The following is a 24,289-nucleotide window of genomic DNA, read 5'->3' as shown; positions in this document are numbered from 1 at the left end:
TGTTGGGACTGCACTGATGGACACTGTTGCACCATGATTTCCTGTTGCCCGGGGGCCCCATGAGTTGTCAGTCCACCCCTGATGGAGCTTAATCCTCACCTCCATCCTACAATAAAACTTTGAAAACACAAAAGCGACTGGCACCCGATATCGGTTTTCGGTCCCCTCATTTTAGCCAAAGAGTCCTGGGGTGAAATGCTAGCCTCTGGGGTGCTCTCCTGCCTTTTGGGGGGTCACAGTGGGGCTACATAAGATATGGAATAAAAGTCAAATTTTAGTGCGGTGGACTAGTGAAGCCCATCACGTCCGCAGCGGTCTATTTAGCACAATTTCCGCCTTTTTGAACATTTTTGAACGCATTAAACGGATCCTCTCGGTGAATAATTCTGAGTGGCCCCGCTGGTACAAAGTTCTATAAGTGATCCCTCACCTCATCCTATGAAGCAGCAGGGGGCGCTGTGCACCGTGCCAGCAACCGTACACAACTGGGAGCAACTTGCCAGGAAAAAGAAAAACGTACAGAGAATATAAAAATAGCCCAGAAGTCCAATGTAGTGAAAAACTCTAAAACAACCCACATGGAAAAGAAATATATTTACAATATATTTAGCAAAAAAAAAAATTATATATGTGACATATATTTACAATATACTGGCATACGCTAATATATTTTAACATGTATTATAAAGGCATATATTTAAAAACATATTTTTTTAAATATATTCTTTAGATTTTTTTTACATAAAAAAAGTCATTTTAACATATATTTTTTACATATATTTGTAAATGCATTCCAAAAATGTAGATTAAATGTATTTTCAAAGACCTATATTTGAAAATGCATTTTTAGATATATTTTTCATATTTTTTTTATATATATAAAAAAAACGCATACAATATAATATATATACATATACGGCACAGTGGCACAGTGGTTAGCACTTCTGCCTTGCAGTAATTGGGTCATGGATTCGATTCCCAACCATGGCACCTCCTGCATGGAGTTTGCATGTTCTCCCTGTGTTCATGTGGGTTTCCTCCGGGTACTCCAGTTTCCTCCAGAATTCCAAAGACATGCTGGTAGGTTAATTGGCTTCTGTCTAAAATTGTTCTAGTTTCATCCCTGCAGGATCTCCTGCATGGTGGGGGTTGGGGAAAGACCTGGCAACCTACCCTGTAAAATAATTGGTAAGAGAATTCATGGAAGAAGTTGCTTGTGAGTGACGTTCCATGCAATCGCCAAGGGTCAGATACGACTGAATGGATAGATATATATATATATATATATATATATTTTTTTTTTTAAATATATCGAATACAGCCAAAATTGTAGTATTTCAAATATATGCCAGTATATTTGGGAGGAATATTTTTAAAATATATTTTAAAAATATTTTTCTTCCATGTGGGAACAATCTCATCAAGGACTAAAATGTATTTTCAAAGGCCTATATTTGAAAATGTATTTTTAGAAATATTTTTCATATTTTTTTTAATATATAAAAAATGCATACAGTGTATATATATATATATTTTTTTTTTTTTGTTAAATATGTTGAATACGGCCAAAATTGTAGTATTTCAAATATACGCCAGTATATTTGGGAAGAATATTTTTCAAATATATTTAAAAAATATTTTTCTTCCATGTGGGAACAATCTCATCAAGGACTAAAATGTATTATCAAAGGCCTATATTTGAAAATGTACTTTTAGAAATATTTTTCATATTTTTTTTAATATGTAAAAAATGCATACAATGTGTATATATATATATATATATATATATATATATATATATATATATATAATATTTTTTTTCTTTTATTTATTTTTACATATATTGAAGATGGCCAAAATTGTAGTATTTCAAATATATATCAATATATTTGGGAAGAATATTTTTAAAATATATTTAAAAGATATTTTTCTTCCATGTGGGAACGATCTCATCCAGGACTGCTACAAGTCAGGTGCTGCCGGGCTCGGCGCCATGTCACCGCAGGTTTACGGGTGATGCAATGTCAAGCAGAGGAGGCAATTTAACCCTTCCTGTCCTGGAAGTTGGGAACACTGTCACCGCACAGCAACAGACTGATGCAAGAGAGAGCAGAGTGACTGAGTCATCATTATAGGGCAATCTCATTATTTATACAGCAGCCGATTGGTTGATGGTTGCAGGCGCCCGGTCATCCTTTGATCCAGGACGCAGTAACCTCGCCATGCTGCCTGATGGCAGGAAATAAAAAGTCAGGATGGTGCCAGGGAAGGGTGGGGAGCACCAAGCCATGGCTTTCCTATCAGCTGCACCGTCACGTTGCTCCAAGCCACTAGTTGGCGCTCTCTCCCTATTTATAAATGGGCTAAAACAGGGGCGGACTGACCATTTGGAAACTTGGGCACTGCCCGAGGGCCCGGGGTCAGTAGGGGGTCCCATGAGATGCACCTGGTACCTTTTTCATAGGCTTTTTTGAGTTTGGGCAAGGACACAGGGGCCCCATGATCCCCTATTGCCCGGGGGCCCCATGAGTTGTCAGTCCGCCCCTGGGCTAAAAAAATTGATTTGAGCTCCCAAAGGCACTCTAGGAGCCCCAAAACCTGGGAGCACCTCAAATGCAAATCTGGAGCCAAGCATGAGTGCCGAAACGGCGCAGTGCAGTGCAGGGGCCCCGCACTGCATCATGGGGAGTGCAGGAACGTTGGATCTCAGCACCATCAAGCTTCTGTATGATGGATTGTCCAATTAGAAGTCTATCTGTGGCCAACAATTGGATTTCTTAGAGCAGATGGAGGGACTCCAATGTTGAGCGTCACCTTTATGTTTTATAAAGAACTGCGGGACAAAGAAAAAACATTTTACAAATAAAGGAATCAAATTGAAATGAAATAATGAATGAACACTTCTACTTGGAGCTTTTTTGTAACCAGAATATGACTTAGAACAGAAAGAAAATGTCAGTAAAATAAAGAAAAGGATCTCAATTGCAAATTAATTTGAGCCCATCAGAGTCCCCCCCGTTACATCAGAGTCGTCGTCCCCCGCCCATTACATCAGAGTCCCCCCATTACATCAGAGTCCTTTCCATAAAAGTCACCTTAAATTAGAGTCCTCCTCCTCCGAACCCCCATTACTTTAGGGTCCCTATCAGAGTGTCCCCTTACATCAGAGAATCCATCAGAGGGTCCCTTAGTCCCCATCAGAATCCCTTTAATCAGAGTCCCCATCAGAGTGCTCCCTTACTCTCCCTCAGAACCACCTTACATTAGGGTCCCTATCAGCGTGCCCCCTTACATCAGAGTACCCATCAGAGAGCTCCCATATATCAGAGTCCCCATCAGAGTGTTCCCTTACATCAGAGTCTGCCTCAGAACCCCCTTACATCAGAGTTCCTATCAGAGCGCTCCCTTACATCAGATAACCCATCAGAGTGCCCCTTAGTCCCCATCAGAGTCCCTTTAATCAGAGTTCCCATCAGAATGCTCCCTGATATCAGAGTCTCCCTTAAACCCCCTTATATTAGGGTCCCTATCAGAGTGCCTCCTTGCATCAGAGAACCCATCAGAGTGCCCCCTTACATCAGAATACCCATCAGAGTGCTCCCTTACATCAGAGTCTACCTCAGAACCCCCTTACATCAGAGTACCCATCAGAGTGACCCTTTACATTAGAGTCCCCATTAGAGATCCCTTACATCAGAGTTCCGACTCATCAGAGCCCCCTTAAATCAGAGTCGCCACCCATCAGTGCCCCCTTACATCAAAGTTCGCATCACAGCCCCTTAAAATCAGAGTTTCAATGGATGAATAAACACTCTCCAAGATATAACTTTACATCAGAAGCCCCCCCAATCACATCAGAAGCCCCCCCAATCACATCAGAAGCCCCCCAATCACATCAGAAGCCCCCATTTCACATCAGTGTCACCCCCCCCCAATCACATCAGAAGCCCCCATTTCACATCAGTGTCACCCCCCCCCCATCAGAGAGTTCTTTCACATCTGAAGTCCCCCAATACATCACAGTATCCCCCTTTCAGAGGCCCATTTCAAACCAGAAGCGCCCTCAATCCCCGTTACATCAGGGTTCCCCTTTCACACCAGGGTCACCCCCCACATCAGAAGACCTCTATTACATCAGAGTGCTCCTTTCACATCAGAAGCCCCCCCCCCACATCAGAGTCTCCCACTTACATTTATCAAAACTATAAAATAGGAGGACGCACCTAATGTCTCCAATGAATCTGTATGCAGTCAGCCAGGCCCTCGCATTACACAGATTGTACAGTGTATGGTCACCTAAAGATCTACCATCATCGATGTGGTACAACGGTCTACCTGATTTGTTACTATTGAAATGCTCTGTTAGGTTTTTCCTCATATGACATAGTTTTGGTAAATCTAATGCAGGCCATAGACGGGTCGAAAACCGGCCGTTTTTTTATTAAAAAAAGGAAAAATCGGTCCTTCGATTGGCTGACGTTACCACCAACGGTAAAGAAATCGGCCAATTTTTGTCCCGTCTACGGCCGGCATTTAATTACTTCTGTCCCTTGCTGGGCGCTCCGCTATTATATTTGACATGAAAAAGTCTTGCGGTTGCAACAATGTATCCATTTGTATCCATTTGTATCTATTTGTATCCATTTGTATCTATTTGTATCCATTTGTATCCATTTGTATCCATTTATAGCCATTTGTATTCATTTCGGATACAGATGTTTTTATCTGGATACAAATAGATACATTGTTGCAACTGCCAGACTTTTCATATAAAATATAATAGCGGACTGGAATTCTTCTTCTTTTTCTTCTTCTTTGTCACAACTCATGCGCAGATTTTTTATCGGTAAAACAATCAGCTGATTTGCCCATCATTGCTGGGAAAATCGTCCGATCGTCAAAATCGGCCGCAAATTTTCCAACTTGACTGATAAAAATGTGCCAAAACCCCGAAAAACGTCCGACCAATTAACCCACCAACAGGCCGATTTTTTTTGGGCTGAAAAATTAGCCGATTTTCGACCCATCTATGGCCTGCATAAAGGAAATTGTACAATCAGATTGTCAAGCGTATGGTGACTTTTACATCTAGCAACAACTATGTAAGGGATTGGGTGGAAATCCATTGGGTTGTATAGATTTGTCCTCTTGTTTCATAGATTTGGTAAACTTAAATGAGATTGTACAACCAAGTTGTAGTGTGTATGGCCTCCCTTAGTGACCGCAAAATCATATTGTCTTATGTCCATTCTCGCGTTTTGATGGCGGGTTGGCGGCCGTGGGAACTGAGCGGCTGTCCTGCCAGATCCTCTCTACCTCTGCAGCTGCATAAACGTTTTCCGTCCTCCATCTAGGAGATACACGGCTTGACCCGACTTAATCATTTCCACGACAGACGTGTTTGTTGTGTCCGCTGCCCCGCCCTCTGTTCAGTGATATAGTAGAGGGGGGTGTGTGTCAGGGGAAGCCTGTGATTGGCTGCTGTCGGATCTTACACAACGCGTCACGCTCATATATTGACTTTACAGCACGGGACTCGATTGCTTTTATAGCTGAACTCCAGGCAATGAAGGAAATACAAATAACGGGAGGCAATTCATTAACGATTTGTATTTCTGTCCATCCAGTTCTGAGATTTACACAGCTCTGCCACACATTCTGGTAGGGCATACAAGCTCATTTTATTCTGCTGGCCCAGCTGTGCTGTTATTCGTTACAGCGCATGCCGATCACCAGGTCCCGGCCAATGAATGACCACCGGGACATTGTAAACAATGCAGAGCTGCAATCACTGACAGGGGATCTTGTCAGTGTCAGTTCGTCAGTTCCCATTCAGTGTCAGTCAGTTCCCATTCAGTGTCACTTAGTGTCAGATTGCCCGCCGCACTATCACAGATCCATTATAAGTTGCTGATCACCGCCATAAGGTTCCATGCACAGAGGGTGTTTTGATAACGCTGCTAATGTTAGCTGTCAGTTAGTGTCAGATTGCCCACCGCACTATCACAGACCCGTTATAAGTTGCTGATCACCGCCATTATTAGTATAAAAATCAATAAATAAATAAAAATTCCAGTATATACTGTATGTACCATAGCTGCCAATGCAAAGCTGAGTTCACTGACAGGGGATGTTGATGTTTTTTTCCTTCCCTGCTAAGCAGGGAATAAAAACAAGAAGATCTTTAGTAAAAGCAGTACACACATTACACATGGTTAGGCACACAATTAACCCCTTGATTGCTCTAGATGTTAACCTCTTCCTACCCAGTGTTATTAGTGCAGTGTATATTATTAGCACTGATCACTGTATTATTATCACTGGTGATGTCAGTGTCAGTCAGTTCCCATTCAGTGTCAGTTAGTGTCAGATTGCCCTCCGCACTATCACAGACCCGTTATAAGTTGCTGAACACTGCCATTAGTAGTATAAAAATAAATAAAAATTCCAGTATATACTGTATATACCATAGCATGCTGATCACTGGGTCCCAGCCAATGACCGACTGCCGGGACCCGCTGATTAGCTCAGCCTTGCACCAAACACAGCTCTGTGATTGTAAACAATGCAGAGCTGTATTCACTGACAGGGGATCTTGGCGTTTTTTCCTTCCCTGCTAAGCAGGGAATAAAAACAACAAGATATTTAGTAAAAGCAGCACACAGTACACACATTACACATGGTTAGGCACACAATTAACCCCTTGATTGCTCTAGATGTTAACCTCTTCCTATCCAGTGTTGTTAGTACAGTGCATATTATTATTAAGACTGAAGGGGAGGAGCTGAAACACCTGTGTAAGACTGAAGGGGAGGAGCCGATACACCTGTGCAAGACTGAAGGGGAGGAGCCAGTCCATCTGTGTAAGCCTGAAGGGGAGGAGCCGGTACACCCATGCAAAACTAAAGGGGAGGAGCCCGTACAACTGTGCAAGACTGAAGGGGAGGAGCTGGTACACCTGTGCATGCCTAAAGGGGAGAAGTCGGTACACCTGTGCAAAACTGAAGGGGAGGAGCCAGTACACCTGTGCAAGACTGAAGGGGAGGAGCTGGTACAACTGTGCAAGACTGAAGGGGAGGAGCTGGTACACCTGTGTATGCCTAAAGGGGAGGAGCCAGTACACCTGTGCAAGACTAAAGGGGAGGAGCCGGTACATCTGTGCAAGCCTGAAGGGGAGGAGCCAGTCCATCTGTGTAAGCCTGAAGGGGAGGAGCTGGTACACCTGTGCAAGACTGAAGGGGAGGAGCTGGTACACCTGTGCATGCCTAAAGGGGAGGAGCCAATACGCCTGTGCAAAATGGAAGGGGAGGAGCCAGTACACCTGTGCAAGACTGAAGGGGAGGCGCTGGTACACCTGTGCAAGACTGAAGAGGAGGAGCTGGTACACCTGTGCAAGACTATAGGGGAGGAGCCGGTACACCTGTGCAAGACTGACAGGGAGGAGCCGGTACACCTGTGCAAGACTGAAGGGGAGGAGCCGGTACACCTGTGCAAGACTGAAGGGGAGGAGCCGGTACACCTGTGCAAGACTGAAGGGGAGGAGCTGTACATCTGTGCAAGACTGGAGGGGAGGAGCCAGTACACCTGCGCAAGACTGAAGGGGAGGAGCTGGTACATCTGTGCAAGACAAAAGGGGAGGAGCTGGCACATCTGTGTAAGACAAAAGGGGAGGAGCTGGCACATCTGTGCAAGACAAAAGGGGAGGAGCCTGTACACCTGTGCAAGACTGAAGGAAGGCCGAAGATCGGATTTAAATTCACTTCACATATCCAGTCTCTTCTGTTATTGCTCATTTCCTATAAAATGTTACTTCTGCTTCCCTAAAATATTCCTTCAAGTCTCCTGGTTCTGCAGAGGAAGTTCTATGAAGATTTATATGGTCACCCATCACTTATTCTCCCGGATTTTATGGCCAGATCTAAGCTTTGTGTTTTGACTCAGCCAGTAAACCCGCCGCAGTGATGACCCGGCCCGCTTCAACCACAAACAACGTCATTAATGTCTCCAATCATCTTCAGGTTTTACGAGGTGACTCACCGCAATACAAGTGTCCACAGTTGGTCTCCACGGGTGAAGTGGCCGTCTGAAGACACACCGGGCAGTTCAAGTCGCTGTGGAAGTGAGACTGGCGACTTTTAAACGTGTCCTGGAAAACAAAATGCTCATGATTATCCTGGGCCTGAAATACTTGGAATAAAAGGCAACAATTCAGCCAAGGATTCGAAGATACTATCATTCGAATGGTAAATAGTAAATGGTTTGGTAACTCTACAAGACCAGTGTGTGAGGAGAAAACCACCAAAAGCAGAACATATGAAGTCCAGATTTCATTTTATTGAGATTCTGAGATCATAGAAAACCCAACACATTTCAGAGGATCAAAAGGTCCCCCTTCATCAGAGATACAAATACCACATGAAGGATTATTTTCAGTATACACTCACCAGCCTCTTTATTAGGTACACCTGTTCAATCGCTTGATAACACAAATTTACTTGCTGAAGTTCAAACCGAGCATCGGAATGGGGAAGAAAGGGGATTTAACTAAACCCAGGACGCAGCATTATTTATTTATTTATTTCAGGTACTTATATAGCGCCGTCAATTTACGCAGCGCTTTACATATATATTGTACATTCACATCAGTCCCTAACCCTCAAGGGGCGTACAATCTAAGGTCCCTAACTCATATTCATACATACACATACTAGGGACAATTTAGACAGGAGCCAATTAACCTACCAGCATGTCTTTGAAGATCACTATATCAGGTCTCTCGGACCCTGCATTCACTATATCTGGTCTCCCCGGACCCTGCATTCACTATATCTGGTCTCTCCGGTCCCTGCATTCACTATATCCGCTCTCCCCGGACCCTGCATTCACTATATCCGATCTCCCCGGACCCTGCATTCACTATATCTGATCTCCCCGGACCCTGCATTCACTATATCTGATCTCCCCGGACCCTGCATTCACTATATCCGATCTCCCCGGACCCTGCATTCACTATATCTGATCTCCCCGGACCCTGCATTCACTATATCTGATCTCCCCGGACCCTGCATTCACTATATCTGGTCTCCCCAGACCCTGCATTCACTATATCTGGTCTCCCCGGACCCTGCATTCACTATATCCGGTCTCTCCGGTCCCTGCATTCACTATATCTGATCTCCCCGGACCCTGCATTCACTATATCCGCTCTCCCCGGACCCTGCATTCACTATATCTGATCTCCCCGGACCCTGCATTCACTATATCCGCTCTCCCCGGACCATGCATTCACTATATTTGCTCTCCCCGGACCCTGCATTCACTATATCTGGTCTCCCCAGACCCTGCATTCACTATATCTGGTCTCCCCGGACCCTGCATTCACTATATCCGGTCTCTCCGGTCCCTGCATTCACTATATCTGATCTCCCCGGACCCTGCATTCACTATATCCGCTCTCCCCGGACCCTGCATTCACTATATCTGATCTCCCCGGACCCTGCATTCACTATATCCGCTCTCCCCGGACCATGCATTCACTATATTTGCTCTCCCCGGACCCTGCATTCACTATATCTGGTCTCCCCAGACCCTGCATTCACTATATCTGGTCTCCCCAGACCCTGCATTCAGATCTGGAGATCCTCAGAGCTCTGAGGAAGAAGGGATCACCCTTCGAAATGTATTAGATTTGTCCTGAGAGTCTCCCCTCTCGATGGGACCCGCACGTGTCTGCTATCCCAGTGAGCAGATGTTGGATTTTATATGCTTTTAATATTGCTACTTTTGTGAGTATATATCTCAATTCCATAAATTTACCCTTTACTCACCGAGGTAATGCGCAAGGTTGGTGCACTTTTGTTTTTGTTCTTCATTACAGTTATTCAGATGGTAAACAACATGGAAGGGGAGATTTTCTTGGCACTGACAAGGTGTACCTAACAAAGTGGTCGGTGAGTGTAGACCAGAGTTTCTCAACCAAAGTTCCTCCAGAGATTGCTGTGGGTTCCATGAGCAATGAGCAACATAAGGGGTGGACAGGAGGGGCGACTGCCCTGGGCACTGTGGCATCATGTGGGGCACCACAAGGGAGATTCGGAGGAGGGGATTTGTGTTGGGAGGGGAAATTTGCAGGGCGGCAGGGGGTAAGAATTGTTCTAGAAGGAGAAATTTGGGGAGGTGTGGTGGGAGTGATGATTTGGGGGGATTTGTGTTGGGAGCAGGGGTGGACTGACCATTTGGAAACTCGGGCACTGCCCGAGGGCCCGGGGTCAGTAGGGGGCCCCATGAGATGCCCCTGGTACCTTTTTCATAGGCTTTTTTGAGTTTGGGCAAGGACACAGGGGCCCCATGATCCCCTATTGCCCGGGGGCCCCATGAGTTGTTAATCCGCCCATAATTTGTGCTAGGAGGGGGGATTTGTGCTAACAGAGGTGATATGGAGAGGGGAAAAGAGGGCATTTGCGCTAGGAGGGGATTTTTTTTTTTTGGGGGGGGATTTGTGCTAGTAGGGATGATTGGGGGGTATTTGTGCTTATAGGGGAAATTTTTTTTGGTGGGGGGCAGGGGCGGACTGACAACTCATGGGGCTCCCGGGCAATAGGGGTTCATGGGGCCTCTGTGTCCTTGCCCAAACTCAAAAAAGCCTATGAAAAAGGTACCAGGGGCATCTCATGGGGCCCCCTACTGACCCCGGGCCCAAAGTTTCCAAATGGTCAGTCCGCCCCTGGTGGGGGGGGGGGATTTAGGCTAGGAGGGGAAAATTTGAGTGGTGGGCAGATCAGTGGCTAAATGGTTAGCACTTCAGCCTGGCAGTACTTGGGTCGTCCTTTCGAATCCCAACCACAGCACCACCTGCCTGGAGTTTGTATGTTCTCCCTGTGCCTGCGTGGGTTTCCTCCGGGTGCTCCAGTTTCCTCCCACACTCCAAAGACATGTTGGTAGGTTAATTGGCTCCTGTCTAAATTGTACCTAGTATGTGTATGTATGAATGTGAGTTAGGGACCTTAGATTGTACACCCCTTGAGGGTTAGGGACTGATGTGAATGTACAATATATATGTAAAGCGCTGAGTAAATTGACGGCGTTTTATATATATATATATATATATATATATATATTTGTAATAGAGGAGGGGGAATAGAGAAGGGGGAAGAGGATTTGAGCTAGATAGAATGGGGGGTTGGCAAATATTTGTGCTGGGAGGGGAGATTTTCAGCAGAGGGGGCTTTGTACTGGAAGGGGGAATTTATGCTTAGGGGGTAAGTATGCAGATTAGTGCTCAATATTTTGGGGGGGAGGGGATTTTTGTTCACACATCTTGGAGAAGGGGGGGGGGGCAAAATTTGACATGTTCTCCATGGGCTCTACATGACAGTGTCCCAGCACTGATGACCAATCAGTAAGTTCTCACTGACACCAATGATCTCTTTAGCTATCTATAAGGGGGTAATTCTTCTCCTTGACCACAAGTGTGAGGAGCATTCTTCCCGCTGACCATCACACAAATGCATCATGAGTTGTAGATTTAGGGAGGTTTAGGGGTTCTCTGAGACCAGAAAGTTATTTCAAAGGTTCTTCTGTGTAGAAAAGGTTGGGAAAGGCTGGTACAGGGTATTAACTGGAGGGTATATGGTATAGGATAGGAAACATAAATACGCAACGAAACAAGGCGCAATACAACACAATGGTGAGATCAGCCTTAATTGTTTTTCTGCTTTCTAAGCCTAGGGAATGTGTTGGGCTACACATCCCAGTGTGAATGGATCCTAAGGCCTGAGAACCATCTAATAAGGAGTTAATGTTTAGTAATTACATAAAGGTCTTCCGTATAGTTAATATAACGATTTTATTAAGCGTACGTACTTTGTGTTGTGTTGGTGAGAACAGTCCTCCATCCTTCCTCTTGGTGTTGTTGTCCAGCTTATTCATGGTGGAGCACCTAGAACAATAATCAACCAATAAATGATATCACTATTGCAAGAGCGCTATTGCAGACCTGTAAATGGAAAAGTAAAATTTAAAGAGGTCTACCGTGACCACCAATGTGAGGAGCATTCTTCCCACTGACTGCCAATGTAAGGGACATTCTTCCCACTGACTGCCAATGTAAGGAGCATTCTTCCCACTGATCACCAATGTAAGGGACATTCTTCCCACTGATCACCAATGTAAGGGACATTCTTCCCACTGACCACCAATGTAAGGAACATTCTTCCCACTGATCACCAATGTAAGGGACATTCTTCCCACTGACCATCAATGTAAGGGGCATTCTTCCCACTGATCACCAATGTAAGGAGCATTCTTCCCACTGACTACCAATGTAAGGAGCATTCTTCCCACTGATCACCAATGTAAGGGACATTCTTCCTACTGACCACCAATGTAAGGTGCATTCTTCCCACTGATCACCAATGTAAGGGCCATTCTTCTCACTGATCACCAATGTAAGGGACATTCTTCCCACTGATCACCAATGTAAGGAGCATTCTTCTCACTGATCACCAATGTAAGGGACATTCTTCCCACTGATCACCAATGTAAGGGCCATTCTTCTCACTGATCACCAATGTAAGGTGCATTCTTCCCACTGATCACCAATGTAAGGAGCATTCTTCTCACTGATCACCAATGTAAGGGACATTCTTCCCACTGATCACCAATGTAAGGGACATTCTTCCCACTGATCACCAATTTAAGGAGCATTCTTCCCACTGACCCCCAATGTAAGGGACATTCATCCCACTGACCCCCAATGTAAGGAGCATTCTTCCCACTGATCACCAATGTGAGGGACATTCTTCCCACTGATTACCAATGTGAGGGACATTCTTCCCATCTGCAATTCATTGGTTTTAGCAGAGGTCCTTCAAGACTTAAAAATTATTTCAATGCTTTCTTTAGGGTAGAGAGGTTGAGAAAGGCCGATCTATACCTTTGAGTTGTATAAGAATACTTGAAAAAGTGGACTTTGTTCCGTGTTGGATGAAAATCTTTATTTGCCAGATAATCTCTGATCTATGTCATGTAACTCTGAGATTGTAATATTTTTTTTTCTCTTTAAGGTTTTAACTGAGTGAATATATATAATTATATCATTTATTTTATTATTTTTAATTTTTTTATTCTTAAATTTTTTTATTAATATACAGAATATACATACTATACTGTATTTTACTAAAAATAATAAGAATTAAAAATAAGAAAAATATCATAAATTACATAATAAAAATATATACAAAATAATAATATATTAAGTGATTAAAAAATATACATTAAAAAATGGTATAATAAAAAATATATAAAATATATGATATATGATAAATGATACATAATCAATGAATAATTTTGGCCATGACTATCTCTTTTTCTCTCTCTCTCTCTCTATATATATATATACGGTATGTATATATATATATATATATATATATATATATATATATATATAATATTATTATTAGTTATATACATATATTATATAATATTATTATTTACATATATATATAATATTATAATTTTTTAATAAATTATAATATATATATATTTACATATATATATATATATATATATATATATATATATAATCATCATCATTATTTTTATTATTGTATATTATTTTATCAGTTTTATATATAATATTATTATTTACATATATATATATATAATATTATAATTTTTAAATTTAAAAAAATTTAAAAAAAAAAAAAAAAATATATATATATACATATATAAAATCATCATCATTATTTTTATTATTGTATATTATATTATTTTATTTTATTTTATCAGTTTTATATATAATATTATATATATATATATATATATATATATATATATATATATATATAATATTATAATTTTTAAATAAAAAAAAAAGAATATATATATATATATATATATATATATATATATATAAAATCATCATTATTTTTATTATTGTATACTATATTATTTTATTTTATCAGTTTTATTATATGATTTATTCTATAGTTTATTTTTGTATATATTTAATTCTATTATTTTATTATTTTCTATTATTTTTATAGGAATTGATCACTTCTTTAATGTAGCAACTCTGTGTTTTTTTTCCTGTATAGAGCTTAGAAACAGTGCAGCCCCCACTGCATTTACTCCACTCATCACCACCACCACCAATGACATCAGTGCAGTCAGTATAATCCAGAAGTTGCCATTGAACATGTATGGGCCCAGGTGCACATCACCTTATCTTTTGGATCATAAATGCTGCAAGTCTGATGGACGCCAAGATTGATGTTTCCACCCTGATCTACGCCTGCCCATGCTCACCACCGCAGTGTCATCATAGGCTCCATTTTGGGAATTGGCAAGCGTACAGCTTGTTGCTCTTTTTCCAGCAAACAGGTTAGTTGGCCAAGTTGATGGTATCTCTGCATGTTCCAGGTAGACCTCACTGAGCAATGCTTTCCCTAAGTCACCACCTCCAACAAACATCCGTCTCCGCACCATCCCCAGTACTGTAACGTCATTCCCTAGGTGTCTTCCCGGTTCCAGCTGTAATAAACCGCCTGCACGTTTCCAAACAAAGGCTGCGTGCTTTGCATCACAGTCTGCGTCAGAGCCAATCACCAGGCCATTGTATGCATTATATGACTGTACTTGTCAGTCATTGAGTTCTTTGCTCAGCCTTGGTGTGTTGGAGCCGAGCAAAGGTCCATCCATGCATCGATAGAGGAAAACCATAAACCCTTTGACCTAGATAATGCAGATAAAATCAGCGCATGCTATAGTTTACAAACATTCTCGGCCCTGGTTCAGGCCAATGTGAACAGTAGCCGACTAACCCTTTCCTGCCTGCACCAGTGTGACTGCATAACCCAAATTTTTGTAATGGAAAGAGGGGCATCTTTTGGCACAATGGACGTAGGCAATGGACACACCCATGACTACATCCCTAAATGCGCAGGTCCTCTAGAAGAGCAGATAAAGCACACCAATCAGGAAAAAACACCCCCACCCTTAGCATAGCAACATTCAGTACCTACATATATGTACTTTGGCAGCATGGTGGAAGTTACACACCATTGAAGGCTGTTGAAATGCAGAAAAACTATAGACACATAGTAGGGTGAAGACAGACAAAGACCAAGTGGTCCATTGAGTTTGCCTCCCTCTTTTCATTTCTTTGGCTTTTTGTACTTTTTTCTTTATTTTTGTCTGAGGGTAGACCTATGTATGTACCCCAATGTTTAGAGCAGGAGTCTCCAAACTTTCTAAACAAAGGGCCACTTTACTGTAATTTAGGCTGTAGGAGGACTGTGACCACTGGGAGTAAAAAATGGCCCAGCATCAGTGAGAGTAAAGCATGCCCCATCTCTGGTTTTAGTGGGAGTAATATTGCCCCATCACTGGTTTTAGCGGGAGTAATAGTGCCCCATCATTGGTATCAGTGGGAGGAAGAGTGCCCCATCATTGGTGTCAGTGGGAGGAATAGTGCCCCATCATGGGTGTCAGTGGGAGGAATAGTGCCCCATCATTGGTATCAGTGGGAGGAATAGTGCCCCATCATTGGTGTCAGTGGGAGGAAGAATGCCCCATCATTGGTATCAGTGGGAGGAATAGTGCCCCATCATTGGTATCAGTGGGAGGAAGAGTGCCCCATCATTGGTATCAGTGGGAGAAATCGTGCCCCATCATCGGTATTAGTGGGAGGAATCGTGCCCCATCACTGGTTTTAGTGGGAGGAATAGTGTCCCATCATTGGTATCAGTGGGAGGAATAGTGCCCCATCATTGGTATGAGTGGGAGGAATAGTGTCCCATCATTGGTATCAGTGGGAGGAATAGTGCCCCATCATTGGTATCAGTGGGAGGAATAGTGCCCCATCATTGGTATCAGTGGGAGGAATAGTGCCCCATCACTGGTATCAGTGGGAGGAATAGTGTCCCATCATTGGTATCAGTGGGAGGAATAGTGCCCCATCACTGGTATCAGTGGGAGGAATAGTGCCCCATCATTGGTATTAGTGGGAGGAATAGTGGGAATCTCTAGGAAAAATTAGGAGCAATGTCTGTCCTTTCCTTGCTGTGTTTAGATTTATGGACTGACAAGAGCAGCATTTGGTGTAAATCACACATGTGGCTTCCACACATGGGCGGCAATAACCTGCTACACATAAACCGCAGACCAGCTGGGCCTCGGCGCTGCGTCCGCGATTTGTTGTGATTACAGCAAACCAGGCAGAACTAAATCAATCATACGGATTGTTCTCCAGTACAACAATAATACAGGCTATGTGACGATAATATGGGCTATATGATAATAATAAGGACTATGTGATAATAAAAAGGATTATGTGCTAATAATATGGGCTATGTCCTAATAATAAGGACTATGTGCTAATAATAAGGACTATGTGCTAATAATATGGACTATGTGCTAGTAATAAGGGCAATGCAATAATAATATGGGCTATGTCCTAATAATACGGGCTGTGTGCTAATAATAAGGACTATGTGCTAATAATATGGACTATGTGATAATAATATGGACTATGTGATAATAATATGGACTATGTGATAATAAAAAGGACTATGTGCTAATAATATGGGCTATGTCCTAATAATAAGGACTATGTGCTAATAATATGGGCAATGTGATAATAATATGGGCTATGTGACAATGATACACGCTATGTGATAATAATATGGGCTATGTGGTAGTACTAAGGGATATGTGCTAATAATACAGGCTATGTGATAATAATATGGGCTATGTGATAATAATATGGGCTATGTGATAATAATATGGGCTATGTGACAATGATACAGGCTATGTGATAATAATATGGGCTATGTGATAATAATACAGACTATGTGATAATAATATGGGCTATGTGATAATAATATGGGCTATGTGATAATAATATGGGCTATGTGACAATGATACAGGCTATGTGATAATAATATGGGCTATGTGATAATAATACAGACTATGTGATAATATTACAGACTATGTGATAAGCACATGCTATGGGATACATGTAATCACATACTGCATCCCCATATTTCAAAAACACATCCAACTCACACAAAATACAATCTGTTACAATTATGGTAAAGCTCCCAGTTAGTTTATTCAGTCATCTGTACACATAATAATAAACAAAACAACAAAAAATGTGGGGTGCACAGAGTATTTCACCCCAAAGGCAAGTGAGTTGTAAACTGTATATATTGGTGGTCAATGAAAAGGTGCTCCTTTCTATTGGTGGTCAGGGGAAGTGAGAAGGGCTCCCTTACATTTGAGAAGAAAGAAAGAAAGAGAAAGAAAGAGAAAGAAAGAAAGAAAGAAAGAAAGAAAGAAAGAAAGAGGGAGGGAGGGAGGGAGGGAGAGAGAGAGAGAGAGAGAGAGAGAAAGAAAGAGGGAGGGAGGGAGGGGGAGAGAGAGAGAGAGAGAAAGAAAGAAAGAAAGAAGGAGGGAGGGAGGGGGAGAGAGAGAGAGAAAGAAAGAAAGAAAGAAAGAAAGAAAGAAAGAAAGAGACTAATGACTCTCCAGTGGTGAGATCTCCTGCTAGGTGATTAATGACAGGGGTGCACAAACTTTTGCACAGACCATATTTTATGTTGCATTTTTGCCTAGTCAGTTAAATGATGGATATGAAAGAAAGAAAGAAAGAGAGAGAGAAAGAGAGAGAGAAAGAAATAAAGAAAGAAAGAAAGAAAGAAAGAAAAAGAAAGAAAGGAAGAAAGGAAGGAAAGAAAGAGAGAGAGAGAGAAAGAAAGGAAAGAAAGAGAGAGAGAAAGAAAGAGAGAGAGAAAGAAAGAAAGAAAGAAAGAAAGAAAGGAAGAAAGAAAGGAAAGAAAGAGAGAGAGAGAGAGAAAGAAAGGAAAGAAAGAGAGAGAGAAAGAAAGAGAGAGAGAAAGAAAGAAAGAAAGAAAGAAAGAAAGAAAGAAAGAAAGAAAGAAAGAAAGAAAGAAAGAAACTAATGACTCTCCGGTGGTGAGATCTCCTGCTAGGTGATTAATGACAGGGGTGCACAAACTTTTGCACAGACCATATTTTATGTTCCATTTTTGCCTAGTCAGTTAAATGATGGATATGCATGGAATGCGCATCAGTTGCACAATCTGATTGTATAGTGTATGGCCTGCTCAAGCGAAAACCTGACAGAGGTTCTAAGCCTACCATATTGCTATACATACACTTTAACCCAAATAATAAACAAATGAAACAAATGAAATCCTACATCTGACCAACTTTGACTCATCTTCAATGCCCACTTACCTGGACTGCGCAGAGCTGCAGAAGGCGTGACTGTTCATGTCGCCGCTGTCAGCGAAGGTTTTATTCTGCACGTCTTCGCGACTCGCCAGCTGACACCACACTGCTGTACCTGGATGTCATGGCACCTGGACTGACAAGGCGGCCTGTTAAACATTAAACCGGAGTCAAGGTTTTCATGATAAAACAAAAGCCCCAACTGGGTGAGTCGGGGAGTGAGGGGCTGGGCTGGACCCGTCACAAATCGCTCGCTTATGTGAAATATTTGGGCAAACAAAAGAAAAAAAAGAAAAAGAAAACTTGTCTTTAGTGATATTATTAAACTGCCCGGATCAATCATTAACCCGATCACATTCATGTCACAAGTAGACGGGTCATATGACATTGGAGGAGCGTGCTGCTTGACAGGCGGCTGCAATATGGAGGAGACGGTTTAGCAAGTTAGCAAATATTACTGGTAAATATCTGATGGAAGGTGGGGGAGGGGCAGAATATTCCCAAAAGTGATGAAAGTGCAGATTTCAGGGTTTCCTCATAAAGAAAACGATTCAACAGGTAGAAAGATAATGTTATGCAAACTTCCTATTGTAAAATTACTATGGTCCTTTTTATTATTATTATCATCATCATCCTCACGCTTCTTCTTTTTGCTTTTATTATTATTACTGTTGCTGCTATTATTATTTTTATTTTTATATTTTTATTATTTTTATTATTATTACTATCATCATCCTCCTCATCATCCTCCTCATCACTCTTCTTCTTTTTTGTATTATTATTATTACCGTTGCTGCTATTATTTTTATTAGTATTATTACTATCATCATCCTCATCCTCACTCTTCTTCTTTTTGGTATTATTAATATTAATGTTGTTCCTGCTATTATTATTATTAGTAGTAGTAGTATTTTTTTATTATTATTATTATTATCATCATCCTCATCGTCATCCTCACTCTTGTTCTTTTTGGTATTATTATTACTGCTGCTGCTATTATTATTAGTAGTATTATTATTATTATCCTCATCCTCACTCTTCTTCTTTTTGGCATAATTATTATTACTGTTGCTGCTAATATTATTATTAGCATTTTTTATTATTATTATTAGTAGTAGTAGTATTTTTTTTATTATTATTACTATGATCCTCCTCATCATCCTCCTCATCCTCACTCTTCTAATTTTTGGTATTATTATTATTACTGTTTCTGCTATTATTATTATAATTTTTAGTATTATTATTAGGCTGGTTTCACGCTGATGCTAGCAAAAACGCAACATAAATGCATATGCGTTTTGACTGCAGTTTGCCTCTTTTTTTGCCACATTTTTACAGGACACGTGACTCAAAAGCATACCACAGGTGCATTTTTTATGCATTTGTGCCACGTTTTCCATTGATTTCAATGGAGAGGTGCGTTTTTTTTTTTACTGCACCAAACCTGCATCAAAAATGCAGCAAGCAGGATTTTTAAAAAAGCACACCTGACCCGCAACGGATCAGTGTGAAAAGTTCCAGAGGATTACATGGTCGCGCGTTTTTCGTCTGCTTTTTTTTTAACGCAAGAAGGGATCAGTGTGAAACCAGCCTCAGGCTAGGTTCACACCTATGCAGGTTGCGTTTGAGCCGTTTCTGCATTGGGTTTTGCATTGCGTTTTTGCACTTGCGTTTTTGCCGCATTTTTGAGGCGTTTTTGGGGGGGGTCATTTTTTAAAATTTTTCTTGCTGCTAGGCAGATTTAAAATGCAAAACGCATCAAAATGCGGCAAAATTGCATCAAAAATGCAATACATGCTTACATGTTTTTCTGCTGCATTTCAATTGCAGTCTATAGAAACAAAAACACAACTTTTTGCATTAAAAAAAGTCCCAGACCCTTTCCAAAAAACGCGCCGGGTGAAAACGCGGAGATGTAAACGCGTCCCATAGGAAATCATGTTAAATGGACTGTAGTATGTTTCTGCAAAACGCTTCAGAAAACTTTATTAAGGATTAAGTTGATCCAGGGAATATCCAATTGCTTCTCGGGGGATCAGGAAGGAATTTTTTTTTTTACTGGGATCCTTGGGTCACCTCCTCTCCTCCTTATAGGCTCCCCTCACTATAGGTTTTCCGTCCTAAGGTCACTTACTGGTGCACTTTAATTCTTGGTGTCTGGCCCTTTAAAAATGCGCTCCCCATTCTCTGGTATGCTCACACATGAGAGAGTATCCCCATAGTGTAGTACAGGGGACTCCAAACTGCGGCCTGTGGGCTGAATGTGGCCCTTTCCTTGGCTTTTTCTGACCCTTGGGTCACTATTCCTCCCATTAACACCAAAATGGAGGCACCATTCCTTCCAATGACATCAACAGCGGGGAACCATTTCTCGCACTGACACCAACAGTGGGGCATTTTTCCTTCCAATGACACTATTCCTCCTACTAATACAAATTATGGGGTATAGTTCCTCCCACTGACACCAATGATGGGGCACTCTTCCTCCCACTGACACCAATGATGGGGCACTATTCCTCCCACTGACACCAATGATGGGGCACAATTCCTTCCACTGACACCAATGATGGGGCACTATTCCTCCCACTGACACCAATGATGAGGCACTATTCCTCCCACTGACACCAATGATGGGGCATAATTCCCCCCACTGACACCAATGATGGGGCACTATTCCTCCCACTGATACCAATGATGGGGCACTATTCCTCCCACTGATACCAATGATGGGGCACTATTCCTCCCACTGACACCAATGATGGGGCACTATTCCTCCCACTGACACCAATGATGGGGCACTATTCCTCCCACTGACACCAATGATGGGGCACTATTCCTCCCACTGACACCAATGATGGGGCACTATTCCTCCCACTGACTCCAGAACAATTTATACTCCCAATGGTCACAGTCCGCTGCAAGGATTTTTGTCTACATAGGTGAAGGTACATTTTGCCACAACCCACCCACCCACCATCTTCCTGCTACCCCCCTGCCCTCCGCAATGCAACTCCCCACCCCCATAAGCCACTAAACAGCAGTGTATAATGAGGGGGCAGGGTTACGCAACATCCGCTTCCCCTCACTGGCCACTACCCCTCAAGTGTCCACACTGCACCCTCTCTCCTACTGGGCACAGTGTGGACCTTTTAGTTTGGGAATGGAAGGAATGTATTGTAAAAATCTGAATCTCCTGCAAGTGGCTGTGGATTTGGATTTTACCGATCCCCCCACTATCCTGGCTCCCCAAGCCAGTGGCCCTGTATATTCAGACATATACTGTATATTATGTAAGTTTGGCATTAGAAACTAGGTGGAAATATTCCAACTGTTGTATAGCCGGCTGTAAAATCATGATGACACATGGCAGGGAGGACATCTGCCATAAATTCCATTCATTCACCGTCACACCTAGTGAGTTGTCTGGGGGGGGGGGGAGAACGCGCGGAGAGAATGGCGCACAGCAGCCCCATCTGTCCGATAACATATCAGAGATCCCAGTATAGATGTAACTGGTTATCCTATCCGGGATTGTGGAGCCGCGATCGGTCTGAGCTGTCTGTATGTACCAACTTGTTCTCTTTAACGAAGAACTTCACCCTTATCCTATAAATGACAACACAGGAACCTGCAGATACACTTAGCAGCAGCAATCTGCAAACAGAAACTTCTAGATACCCATATGGAAGAGAAATATATTTCCAATATATTTAGAAAAAAAAATGATACCTGCGCCATATATTTAAAATAGATTGTCCTACACAAATATATTTTAACCACTTCCAGGCCGGACACTTTCACCCTCTTCCTGTCCAGGCCAATTTTCAGCTTTCAGAGCTGTCACACTTTGAATGACAATTGCGCGGTCATGCAACACTGTACCCATATGATTTTTTTAGTATTTTTTTGAGACAGATAAAGCTTTATTTTGGTGGTATTTATTCACCACTGGGATTTTTATTTTTTTTGCTATGTAAATGAAAATGTCCAAAAATTTTGAAAAAAGGTGTTTTTCTTATAAAATTTTGCAAATAAATAATATTTCAACATAAATCTTGGCCAAAATTTATTCCGTTATCTTTTTAGTAAAAAAACAAAAAAACAAAATTAGTTTATAACCAAAAATTATAATTTTTAAACTTTTTTTTTTACATTTTTTTTTTTTTTAATATTATTATTTGTTTGTTTGTTTTTTAACATACTGTCACCCTAGCAGAACAGTGTCACCATGGTGACACTGTACTACTTGTGGGGGGTGATGAAGATTTTTTTTTTACACCGATTGCTTTTACACCCATAAAGGGTGTAAAAGCAATCATTTCTCCTTCTCTCTGGCTGCATGCTTACAGCCATTGAGAACTACTGAGTGAGCTGTGATTGGTCACAGCTTGTCACATGGTACAAGGCTGTTGTGAATAGCCCTGTACCATGTGACCTCTGTGATCATTCACAGATTTCACATGTAGTAAGCAATGATGTCAGAAGTGACATCTTGCTTACTACTTTGCATGTGATCACTGATTGGCCAATCAGTGATCACATGATCGGGACCTTGCACAGAGGTCCTGTCCGACGTTCGGTGTTCCACTGTGTCTGGAGGACACAGCGGGTACCGGATCGCGGTGCTGCACTCTCCCAGGGAGCGCGCACAAGCAGAGGGCGGGGAGGCCGTTTATAAACAGCCACTCGACCCTGCACTGCCACCATCTGGCCATTTATATACAACGGCCGGACGGGAAGTGGTTAACATGTATTCCAAAAATGTCAATTAAAATATATTTTCCTTGATATTTTTGAACATCTAAAGAAATGCATTTAAACATAGATTTTTTAAATATGCTTGTAAATGCATTCCAAAAATGTAATTTAAATGTATTTTCCAAAGACATATATTTGAAAATATATTTTTAAAAATATATTCTTCAGATTTTTTTAACAGCTAAAAAAAGTCATTTCAACATATATTTTTACATATATTTGTAAATGCATTCCAAAATACACGTTGAAATATATTTCCCAAATATTTTCACAAATATATTGAAATATATTTTTGAAATATATTGAATACGGCCAAAATTGTAGTATTTGAAATATATGTCAATATATTTGGGAATAATATATTAAGAATGTATTTTTAAAATATTTTTAAAATATATTTTTCTTCCACGTGGGTAACCGCAGGCTTATTTTTCTTTGAATATTTTATTTTCCGTTAAATCCATCTCCCTTTCTTTCCTGGAATATTAGACAATGTGTATCATCTGAGGGAGGGGGGGGAAATGCTTTATCACCAGGGCCCCACCCGACTAGGAAGTGGAAAAACAGTAAGTAATGCAGGCCATAAATGGGTCGAAAATCGGCCGATTTTTCGGCCGAAAATAAAATTGGCCGATTTTCGGATCGTTAGTGGGCTATTTGTTCGGCCGTTTTTCGGTATTTTGGCAGATTTTTTTTATCGGTAAAGTTGGAAAAAAAATCGGCCGATTTTGCCGATCGGCCGATTTTCGCGGCAATAATGGGCAAATCGGCCGATTTTTTACCGATAAAAAATCTGCGCATGAGCAGTGACCTGCAAGAGGAAGACAAAAAGAAGAAAAAGAAGAAGAGGAAGAAGAAGAGGATGATGAAGAAGAAGATGATGAAGAAGAAGAAGAGGATGATGATGAAGAAGAAGAATAAGAACAGGATGATGAAGAAGAAGAAGAAGAAGAGGATGATGATGAAGAAGAAGAAGAAGAGGATGATGATGATGAAGAAGAGGATGATGATGATGATGATGATGAAGAAGAAGAGGATGATGATGATGAAGAAGAAGAAGAGGATGATGATGAAGAAGAAGAGGATGATGATGATGAAGAAGAAGAGGATGATGATGAAGAAGAAGAGGATGATGATGATGATGAAGAAGTAGAAGAAGAAGAAGAGGATGAAGAAGAAGAAGATGATGATGAAGAAGAAGAAGAAGAGGATGATGATGAAGAAGAAGAAGAGGATGATGATGAAGAAGAAGAAGAAGAAGATGATGATGATG

At 41.4% G+C, this 24,289-nt stretch overlaps 1 protein-coding gene across 1 annotated transcript in view; it reads right to left on the bottom strand.

The window, feature by feature from the left end:
* Window positions 1-18,646, bottom strand: part of LOC149439003 (E3 ubiquitin-protein ligase RNF170-like) — a 32,551-nt gene extending 13,905 nt beyond the window's left edge. Inside the window, exons 1-3 of the mRNA XM_089659588.1 lie at window positions 18,265-18,646; window positions 11,863-11,938; window positions 8,038-8,146 (exon numbers count right to left, since the gene is read on the bottom strand). Coding sequence (XP_089515714.1) covers window positions 8,038-8,146; window positions 11,863-11,938; window positions 18,265-18,302 — 223 coding nt within the window. The 5' untranslated portion in view covers window positions 18,303-18,646. The remainder of the gene's footprint in view (window positions 1-8,037; window positions 8,147-11,862; window positions 11,939-18,264) is intronic.
* Window positions 18,647-24,289: the final 5,643 nt, after the last annotated feature.

The sequence above is a fragment of the Staurois parvus genome, unplaced genomic scaffold, assembly GCF_062004578.1.
Source record: "Staurois parvus isolate SC_StPar_1 unplaced genomic scaffold, SC_StPar_1.0 ptg001167l, whole genome shotgun sequence".
Taxonomy (NCBI): Eukaryota; Metazoa; Chordata; class Amphibia; order Anura; family Ranidae; genus Staurois; species Staurois parvus.
This window is presented reverse-complemented; position numbering and strand designations above follow the sequence as displayed.